The 11,192-nt window shown below is 39.5% G+C and overlaps 1 protein-coding gene across 2 annotated transcripts; it reads right to left on the reverse strand.

Annotated features, from left to right (window-relative positions):
- Positions 1-813: 813 nt before the first annotated feature.
- On the reverse strand, positions 814-10,082 carry LOC136467052 (polyadenylate-binding protein-interacting protein 4-like). 2 transcript variants are annotated; one of them, XM_066465606.1, is made up of 15 exons: positions 9,848-10,082; positions 8,493-8,642; positions 8,223-8,357; positions 7,961-8,091; positions 7,573-7,757; positions 7,021-7,198; positions 6,694-6,888; positions 5,960-6,084; positions 4,122-4,191; positions 4,002-4,035; positions 3,160-3,431; positions 2,743-2,889; positions 1,921-2,010; positions 1,372-1,428; positions 814-1,255 (listed from the first exon to the last, which is right to left on the reverse strand). In XM_066465606.1, exons 2-15 carry the CDS (start codon positions 8,638-8,640, stop codon positions 1,223-1,225), a joined length of 1,800 nt encoding a protein of 599 aa, XP_066321703.1. In that variant the 5' UTR covers positions 8,641-8,642; positions 9,848-10,082; the 3' UTR covers positions 814-1,222. The 2 variants fall into 2 exon arrangements, with proteins under 2 accessions (XP_066321703.1, XP_066321702.1); XM_066465605.1 differs by having other exon boundaries at positions 8,223-8,375; positions 9,848-10,080.
- Positions 10,083-11,192: the final 1,110 nt, after the last annotated feature.

Here is an 11,192-nt window from a genome sequence, read left to right on the forward strand (position 1 = left end):
GGTCACAAGTGTCACTGGTCAGAACTTTTTTTTTTTTTGTCCACGCCATTCAGTCGAATAGCATACACGAAGGAGGAGGTAGACTATCCAATTTTTTATTCATTCAAATCATGTGTGGGGCCCACCACTTCCATAACCCAAAATCAGAAGGGCCAAACAAGGGAAGAGTACAAAAACCGTTGAACTTATCCCTAACCCACCTCAACTCTATCCATCTTTATATCCCAAACCCATTCCCATGGGCTATCCAAATGCCACCTTTGATTCGGTCTTGCCGCCTGCAACAAAGTTGTCATTCTCCCAAAGCTCTACAACTTTCATTAAGGGTCAGGGTCATTTGCACTTCAAATTAGCGTCTAATTAAGTCCTAAGTTGACACTCTCAGACAATACGAAAGCCATAGGATCAGAGAGTGGCAAGGAGAAAAACAACTTTCAGCAAATTACTCTAGCTAGAGGACAGCTCTGACTTTTCGCAGCTCCATTTGACACTGACTTTTCATAGCTCCATTTGACACTGTTAGCAGCAGACGAAATGGCATGGACGGCAAAAAAAATTCCAGCCAGTACCACTCAAACTTTTTAGCGACTCGTAGACAACTGCAATCTTTTATAATGACACACAGGTTTGCTCCATCGCTTTCATCTAAACCCAACCCACGATGCAGGAAAACCCGTCCCCGCCCATCGATACAGACCCCATGTGAGAACCTGCCCCCCAAAACCCATCACCCCTCCCCATTAGCAGACCTACGCTACTGAGATTCTCCATCCTCTCCAGGATTGCTACCCCAGCCGAGTATAAACGAGCAGATAGGTCAGCAATTTAATCCATTTCAGCTTTGAGAATTTCATTCAAATCTTACATCAGAACAAGCGTTAAGAAAGGAACACATAAATGTTACATGGGGCACTCTCACACATTTATGAATGTCATTTCTGGGTCGAACAGTTGACCCGCAATTTAATTTACAACATCAATAGTCTGACAAAAATAATAAGAAATTCCAGTCAACCTGCTTCGTAGCAACACTGATACAGAATGAAGAGCTTTTTGACCAGGCAATCCGAGCAACACAAGGTCGGTGGGGCTTTTTGTCCAAGCAATCGTCAGGGAGGTCATCACCAGTTCTTTCCATTCTAATAGCGGTTTTTGCCTGGTCATAATCCCACCTGTGGGGATTGCTGCAATTTTCATCTAGCAGCAGTTCAAAATAGTATATCTAGAAGTTTCTTCCTCTGTATTGTTGCATCTCCTGCAAAACATATTTCAAACAAAATCAAGAAAGGGTAGCTCACTATAGTGCTCTGATTGCTAGTCCAATGTCATGGTATGTACAAAGGCATATAAAACAGTCATTTTTTAACTTACATGCGCATAATAATAAACAGGACGAGTCTGCCCCCCCATCATCATCTGCTGCCCATACTGCACATACAAAGAAGTAAACTTAGCCCAGCACTAGCTTGGAGCAAATTAACAGTTCATCGGCAAGTTTCAATTTAGATTGAAGTGCTCAAATAAATTAAATAAGTGAACCTGCTTGATCACAATGCATTGTGATTTGTGAATCAAAATATTAAAGAGATGACAGAAGAAAGACCATTGCAAAGGATAAAGTTGTATTACTCAAACAAATAAGTTAATAACACTAAATGCTACTTCCTCCGTTCCAAATTATAAGAAGTTTTGGCTTTTCTAGATACATTGCTTTTACTATGGATCTAGACATAGGTATGCATAGCACAAGCTATGTATCTAGAAAAGTCAAAACGTCTTACAATTTGGAATGTAGCAAAACTTAAAAAACGCAGCCATTCACGATAATATATTTGAAATCAAATTTATCTGGGCATGAGAACCCAGTATCATATAAAAGTGAAAAATGCAAAGTTAACTTACGGGTAAACCTTTTCTCACCTGTGGACCAGCAGGATGCATGTAACCCTGCGGTGATGCTCCAGGTTGAGTATTATACATGACAGGCTGGGCACCATATGCCGGTGGGAACTGCAATTTAATTTATGTAAATGCAGTGACTATAATGTATTGCTCATTCTGAATCAAGGTTTGACTAATGAAGTACAACCTTCTGAAAAGAATGACTCAACAGTTTACACTTCATTAGTGCTCAATAAAATTAATCCCTCCATTCCAAATTATAAGAAGTTTTGGCTCTAGATACATAGATTTTGCTATGCAGTTAAATATACACTATGTTTAGATACACAATTAAAGCAATGAATCTAGAAAAGTCAAAACGTCTTATAATTTGGAGTACAAACATATTATGAGAAATCCTTTCAGAAAAAACAAGAGATGAAAGTCCACTCGTTTAAGGGAAGATATTTGTCTGCAAAATCGTGATGTTACCAATATTACTACTGGTCAGTAAACTTTCAAGTTCTACTTAATATCGTAAACAATTCAGGAAAACAGAGAGTCAGAAATCTCATATTGGAGAGTTGATGGGGCTAAAACAATAACAATTACGTTAAAAAACAACAATAAGAATTACTATTACATAAGAAGGTGCCTGACAAGCAGGTAACTGGTTCTTAATGACAATTATTTTTGTCGGCAAACTAGTGCTCTCTTCAGTGATGTCTACTGAGAAAACTAACTTATTCATCTGAGACCAGTATTTGACCATCTGCATTCAGTCTGAAATCATGTTCCACCTATTTCATATAAACTTTCGAAGAACAAACATGAAAAAGAAACAGAGATACAAAGGCTCACCCCCATGCCCACTGGCAAACCAGGTCCAAGTGGTGCAGCCGGCATGTTATTAGGATAGTAATATGATGCATCAGATGATGTAGGGTGTGGTGGCCTCAAAGATGCTGACGGAGTGAAACTCTTGGCATTAGCATTTAGCTTGAATTCCTGATTGAAGAAACAACTATCATTTTTGATAAATTGCAAAAACAGATAAATGGACATATGTTCATAAGCATGCAATCATAAAAAGGCCAATGTACTACCTCTTATCACACATCACAGATATGAACCATTTTAGGTTCCTACCAATAAAACTTGTCTAAGTTTGATATTAAATACATAAAAGTTGTGTAGATTAACTTAAGATTTGGTATTAGCAGATTCATCAGGAGAAGTGATCAAAGAAGAACATAAACAACTTTATGTCAGACAGACCTTAGCATTAGGGTTCAAAGTTGATTTTTCAGAGGTAAGGGATCCTATTGAAGAGCTTGGTGACAAGCCAGGAGCACTCGCAGCTGAGTTTGCAGCAATGCGCTCTGATGTTGACGATGTTGAACTGCCAGGTCTTTGAGAGGAAGTCACAGGTTCCGTCGCAGAAGGATGTTTGACAGATACTGTCAAATCAGGTGTTTCTCGAGATTTGAATCCTTGACCAGAAGATGAGGGTTCATATGCATGTGAACTTGAGGGTCGCCCATCCAACCCTGCAGAAGTAGCATAGCATCACATATTATGCTATTGAAATGTTGCAATTTAGTAGAGCCAAAGAACAGGAGGGTCCAAAGCAATTTACTCAAATGAATCAAAATGCAGCTATAAATAAGCTCAAAACTAAGGAAAATACACATGCCAGGCACAAAAAAAACGTTTCCTACAAATTAACATCTGGTACATAACATAATAATAGGGAAATTGGTCAGAGCCCAGGGGAAATGGTACCCCCATAAGATTAAATACAGTTGATCCAACATGTCGCGAAGTTTAAAAAAAATCAATAGAAATCATGTAATGGTGCACGTAAAACACACACATGGCACAGGAACAATCCATAAATGTAATGTACGTAATGGAACCATCCATTTAGAATCTTATCTTCATACAATTGATAAATAGCAAAAAGGACAAAATAACAACAATGAGATCCAAGAAACAATGCTTACACACAAAGAAAAGGAGAGCTGACATACATCCAAATGATCAAGATAAATGGAAAATGAGTCACCAAGTCTACAAGTACAGGAAATTTCCAATTGATGCTTAAATTTACTACTCACCTTCAGAAATAAGAGGTCTGGCACCATCAGATAACTGTTAAATAAAAAGAAAATAAGTTCAATTCAGGTGTGAGATGATTTTTTTTAACGAATATATTTAACAAAGTAACATAAACTTACATTATTCTCAGGTTGCAACTTTCTGTTATCCATGTTTTCATTACTCTCTTTGCTCAGCTTTCTGTCCAACCTAAGGTGCACAACAATATGTCAAATTTGCTTTGTGCATCAATTATGCTGTCATCTGTTCTAACATGTTACTAGTGATCTACTTCGAAAACATGTCAAGTTCAACCAGTAAACACTGGAGTACACCAGTTCAGGAGCGATTTGATTTAGCTCATTTACAGTTAATCTAACTGTTGGTAGAAAGTTATTAAGTTGAAATCTTCAAAACGCGTGTATACCATCTAATTTTGAGAGTACTGGTAGAATTTTCGGTTCAGAAACCCTGCCTACTGATATACAGGAGCAAGGAGAGGAACATGTACAATCAGCATAGCAGTTTAATGCCAAACAACATTTACACTTACACAGAGAATCTGTATTATGCTAAATACTACGCTAGCAGAGACCATGGAAGGACTTTTCAGGGTTATCATAAATGGTCATTAAAATAACAGGTCAACTGGAAATGTTTATGCTGATAGAATTAATTCGCGTTTCGAGGAAATGATTAGAGAGGACTTTGCTTGGTTAGTCTACTTCCTGAAGCTGCCAATGTAAGTACTCTAGTGTTCTCCAGCGTTTCAAATTTTGTCTGAACTCTGAAGTCAAAGTTAGTTAGCATAGCAAGCCAAAATTCATAGATGTACAGCAGCTTGTAGGCGGTGGTGTGCATGCTAATTAGTAAGGCCAAAAATATGTTTGTTCCCCATCAATGTATGTGACTTGACATTGGTAAATGAGCCAGCACTTTCCCAGTTTTAAAAATACCCTGTTCTGTTCTATTTCCCATTTAATGTTTCTTATTACATGAGAGCTGCGTACTCCCATCTCCAACAGTGGAAACATATGTAAACCTAAGGAAATGCAGGTTTGGATACTACTTACATTACATACAAATTACAAAACATGCTTCAACACAGTATCATTGAAGTTCATGCTTTGCATGGGCTAAGAAGACGACACATCTGCTTTGCAGTTGTTTATCATTCAGTAAGTACAGTTTCAACTACCACAAAGGATACCAGCTACATATGGTCAGCCCAGAAGAGCATACTTTTTAATGTTAGCATAAATCAATAAACTATCATTAGGATTGTAATGGTTAATATAAGTGATACAATAGAAAAAGCTTCAAAAGAGGCAAGCGTAACTGAAAACCATGACTCCAAAAATCAGAGTGGACATGACGAGCAACAGTCCTTGGAGCAATTGGTTAGACTAATAGCATAGCAGCTATGAACTCTTATGTATTATAAAGGTGGAAACTTGTACCCAAACTGGGGTTAGTTATTAGCATACAATCGAACCATTTTTGCGGAAAGGCTAGCTTTGAAGTGTTCTAAAATATGTTATCCTTCTTCAAATCAAATGACAAGTATAAATCTGGTGGTCTCCTGGAGGATTAACAATCACCAAATAATCATTGCTGATGAATTAGCAAGGGGTTAGGGGTATGAACATGCCAAGGTCTTAAACCAGCTTGGATGCAATTGAGAGCAGAAAAACAAGAAATGAATTTTAGTCCTAAGCAAGTCAGGGTAGACTTTCATTTGAAAGCAGAGCACTAATGAAAATAGAGCTTGAGCTCAGATTAACTAAAGCTAAATCGGCATGCGGTTGGCTAGATTGAGTTTAGCTACAGGTCAACAAGAAATAGAAACCTTATCATGGGAAGTAACATGAGATCATTGTGACTGCCTTGAAATCAGCTACTATTATATACAGATCTTACATTAACTTATATGCCCATAATTGAAGACTGAACAACCCAGGTGAAGAGGACTTTGTACCTGTTTTCATCATTGGACAAGGGTCTATCTGATAGGTGATCAGATGTTGGCTGGCTAACGCTATTGGTTTGGATAGTGGCAGATGCATCGGTATCATCAAATATGTGGGATGATGATTCTTCATCCTGAACGTCAAAGAAATAAACTAAGAAACGTGCAGATGTCATGCTTCGAAATATTGCATTAGCATAGCTATTTTTATGAATATACTGCGTCAATCAGATCATAGAATAACTATTCTCTGAAAACAAAAAGCTCTTAAACAAAAATGTAATTTGACTTGTAAGGTTCTCATAGAATAGATTGGAAATATTGTTGATAAAGGTTAAAAGGCAAACACTCCCCCAGGCTTCTTCAAGATAAAAGAACATGTAAAAAGCAAGACCTTATCCTCTTCCATTCCATGTTTTTGAGAATGTATCAAGTCAAACTTACAGCAAAAAATAAATTAACCAGCAAAGTTGCACAGTAGAGACTGCCTAACACCTAAAAAACAGTACTTCCCCAATGTCAGTATATAGTGTACTTTGACCATCAATTATTAAATATATGTATGTCCTGTGCACAAAAGATGCATCACTAGATTCTATTTCACAAATGTTGTAATAAACACTGGCTTTGTAGTAATTGATACATATTGTAAGCAAGATAAGCTAATGGTCAAAGTATATCTTGAAAGACTTTATGGAGTACTTAATTAACAACATTAGTATAAAAAAGTTATACTTCTGTACCATTTTTGATGAACATGCCAGTGAATCCTTGGGATCAATATTGACTGTCCTGTTAAACGAATCAACATGGCATGTACTGCTTGGAATTTTAGCAAATGGTGGCTTGTACTTGCTGTTATCGGTGTCTCTACGCACTGCTGAATATTTTATCTCTTCATCATGGTCCAAGTCATCACCCAGGAATAAGCCTCTCTCCTGCAGACATAATCTCAATACTTCAGATCTTTAATACTAAGAATGTGCCTGTATACTATATTTTTATGCACTCCAGTCTTCACTATACTTGCAACATTGAGACCAAAAACAAAAATGTGAGCCTAGGCTTACCTCTGCAAGATGAATATCTTTGGTATCTTCTCCCTCTATTTCTCTAGCTATTCTCAAAGCATGCTTTTCAAGCTCTCTCATATGAGGACCTCTCTCAAGCTTTGTGGTATAAATTTCTTCATTGAAAGTACTCTTTACCCCAAACAAAGCTGCATTGGTTTCAAACTGGTCCCAGCTCCTGCAAATGTATGAATTACTAATTATCATGCAGCCTTGTACAACCAAAGCAAATAATGTCGAGATGTTCCAGCAGTATTTCCATCGATGCAAGCACTAGGATTAGGACATCAGTACAAACAATAGGTGCCTACACTGATGAAATCACATATTGCTGTTCAACATTATCATCTACATAGTCCATTTTTTGCTGTTCTGTTATATGGAACTAGATTATACAATGTATGAGTATGAAACAATTAAAAGAAGCTGATAAGCAGAGATGATTGCTCATCTAACGACCATACATATCAATGACTAAGGTAGTAAGGTGGTTGGTTGTTGCAGTTGAAGGAAGAGGGAGAAAAACATATATTACTTCAGTACATCAAATACCTATTTCCCTTTCTGTCATACTTCTCCAGTTCAATACACTCTGAATCTCCTTCATCTGGTGCCCAGCGCTCAAGTTCCCTCTCTTCAAGATAATGAGAGCGGGAAATAGCAGAATCAATCAGCAAGTCCTTCCTTTTGTCATGGCCAGGACCTTTTGGCAGCTCATCAACGCCAAGTGCTACATCCTGACAATCCATATTGGATAGTCACTACATAATTAAATTAATGACATAGAAAAGGGATAATAATTCACAACACCTTGTCAATTCAATCCATAAACACATCAGAAGTACCCCCACATAAATCAAACAAACTAATAATTAGGGAAGGAATAACAAACGAAAATTTGCGAACCATAGACAAGAAAAATAAGAATAGAGAAAGAAACCTTGGCGAAGACTTGTACAAGCTCCCTTGCTGGTATTATCATAGTCTCAGGTTTCTTTACAACATCATCAGCATATCTTTGTCCTCTGGCAGAACCATCCTTTATGACCTGAGCCATTTTTAAGACTACTCCTGTAGGAGAATCTTGAAGTTAAGTATTGAAGGAATATGACAATATAATTCAGGAAAACTGTGCTCGAATAGAAAATTGTTAAGGATTCTTAAAAGCTATGTCAGGAACTGAGAAAAAAAGAGAGGTGTACCGAAGTCTTTGTCAGAGTTTGTTGCATGGAAAATTCCAGAGATTATAGACCCATTTTTCACATGCACGTCCACATGATGCCCAATAAGTTGTGTTAGAACATAGATTAGCCGGTCCCTCGAATGGCTTCCATGCCCTAGTTTGATGCCATTTTCTTATCAACAGAAAACATTATCAACAATAGCTCATTTCTTAATAACAGAAAACATTATCAACAATAGGTCATAAATGTTGAAGTATTAAACCATTTAATATAAGGTGTGATGTTTACCTGAATTGGTAAAACCACCAGACGATGACCTCACCAAATTTATTTTACTTTCATGCCTTCCACTACCCTCCCTATCCAGCTTTCGATGGGGGAATCCATTCACAGAAACCCTACTAGGAGGGGCAATTTGCTGTTGATGACTCATCATTCCTGTACAGGAACCCAGAATTAATGCTGAGTCAAGTATAAGAAAGCTTTGCATTCACCAGACGAATTGCACTGGTTACTTGTGACAAACTGTTGGAGAACAAGTACTTAAGAAGCTGACCATCATACGATGACAAGGTCACAATTATCTTAAACACATGGAGTCTATGTAAACGGATGTATAATATTGCAAATACATATAAAGATCTAAGTACATTGTTGGCAAATACCACAGATGTATATAAAGACCATTGATATCTATAATATTGGAGTTGCATCTAAAGATTCCCATGCACCGCATAAAATGTCTATCACTGAGGCATATGCCGCATATCTAGATCAGAATTTGTATTATCAACCTAATAAAGTGACTAAGTAGAAAAACTGTGGCAAAAAGTGCTACTTGACAATTGTATTGCTCATAACACATTTTGCGCAGCAAAAATGGGTGTTGCCATGACAAGCAAGCAAAGGTAAAACTAGGTAGTTCAAAAATGAGACGTATATAAATGCCTGAGTCCCCATTATATTATGTGCATAAGCACAGAAATGAACTACGCATTTGCAGTAGTTCCTTTCATGTACTCCAAACCATTATGGTAGTACATAAACTGATCCATTCACAGGGAGTGTAATCACAGACTGTGATCTTGTAAGATGTTGAAAACAACTAAATCATATGAGACTACATAAGATTACATAAGACTAAGACCATACCCATCATCTTATTGGATTTACCAGATGCAACATCATGTCAACATGTTAAACACAAGCAACTGGATACTTATTACAATAACCTGATTGCTAGTATAATAAAATAGGATTAACTAGATGCAACATTATTATATCACTTGAATTTTGGCACGGGTAGCGCTGCCCACCCAGCCAAAACAATGGATAGAAAACTACAATACAATAAGAATGAGTTGCCGTCTGACATATGCACAGCTATCGGAGCATGGTATAAGCACATGAAATCAGGATCTCGGCAGCAGGTACAAAACAAAATCCGGACAGAGAAACGGCTCTCCAAGCTTTCTAGGAGGCCACGCACCTCCAATCTCAGAGATCTAATCCACCGCACCTAGGTCTACGATCTCGAGGAGGCGACCGAGCGCGGATGCACGCACCGCCCGTCCCGAATCCTGATCCAACAGGAGGAGCAGAGAAGAGGGAAGAGAGGCCCCGCACGAGGGACGGTCAGCTACCTGCTTCGTCGGAACCCTAGGATTCCGGTGCCGGCCGGATCGCCGCCGGGGACGGGTGTACGAGTCGAGGGGGCGAGGGCCTCCGGTAGCGAGCCGACGCTTGAACCGAGTGTGGAGGAGGGGGAAGGGAGGGAGACGCGGCCGCCGGAACCCTGCTCTTGACGACGAAGGCGCGGGGGGCGAGGGCGGCGGCGGCGCGGGAGGTGGGGTCGGGCTGGGGTTGGGGTCGCCGCAGCAGCCGCGGTTGGGGAGGCGGAAGGAAGTCCGAATGAATCGGGGCAGCTCGTGCGATGCGACGGCGTGAGGTGTTAGTTTTCCTTGCCGGGTTCGGGCTTCCGCGGGCGGGCCGGTCCGCGGGTACGCCGCGTGGGCGGGCTGAGCCCCCGTTGCTCGTGCCGCCCTTCCAAGTCGCGCACCTGCCGGTGCCGCAAGCCGGGAGCCGGGAGCCGGGAGGACGTGACTTGACCACGGCTAGGTGGGTAGGTGCCACGGTGAGCTCTGGACACAATTTCTCTTCCCCTTCCTTCCCATATCTTCTTTTTCTGTAAACGTCCTCCACTTCCGTTTCGCCAACATTTCAACACGCTTTTCGGGTGGCATATCCCCAAGACCCCAACACGTAGGAGGAATGTCATAGTGAGAGAGTACATGGCTGGCAAAGAAAGTATATAAATACCACTAGCTTGTAGAGCTTGGTTTGGATGAGCTGAATTGTGCTCAAACCGAAACAATTGCCTTGTTTAGTTAGTAAGGAAATTGATGAAGTGGAAACTTGATCTAGTGACTTCGAATTGATGTTTGATTTGGCACTTTGAGAACCCCATATATTTGCATACTTATTACCAACGAGGAGGAAGACAAAAATGAAGATTGACTACGAAATTGTCTCCAAAAATTGCATCTCGATAGGGACAAAATAAATTAATTAAATTGGTTATGTAAAGCTAGTGAGACAATCCCATCTAGTTTGTTATCCCATCCCAAAGTACAAGCTTATGTGATTCGGTACGGTCAATGGCATCCTTGCTCAGTTGCTCGCCTCTCTATGTTTGTCCTAGTTGACATTGAGCCAAGCAATTGTATCAGGCAATGATAGTGTGACTAAGAGTTTGATCTAGAAACAAGTTGAAAGTATCTAGGCCTCTAGTTGGGTTTTGGTGATTAATGACAATACGAGATTACTATGACTAACATGTGTTTTGCAGAGGCAATTAAGTTAGGTCATGATAATGGCAATTGATTAGGCAATCATGGTTGTCATGCCCCTACGATGGAAATCGTTTCTGTTTTTAAAGGATGGATGACAAGGTTAAGGACGGACTAGTTCTAAGTGCCGTTTGGTGTT

This window comes from Miscanthus floridulus, chromosome 7, assembly GCF_019320115.1.
Source record: "Miscanthus floridulus cultivar M001 chromosome 7, ASM1932011v1, whole genome shotgun sequence".
Taxonomy (NCBI): Eukaryota; Viridiplantae; Streptophyta; class Magnoliopsida; order Poales; family Poaceae; genus Miscanthus; species Miscanthus floridulus.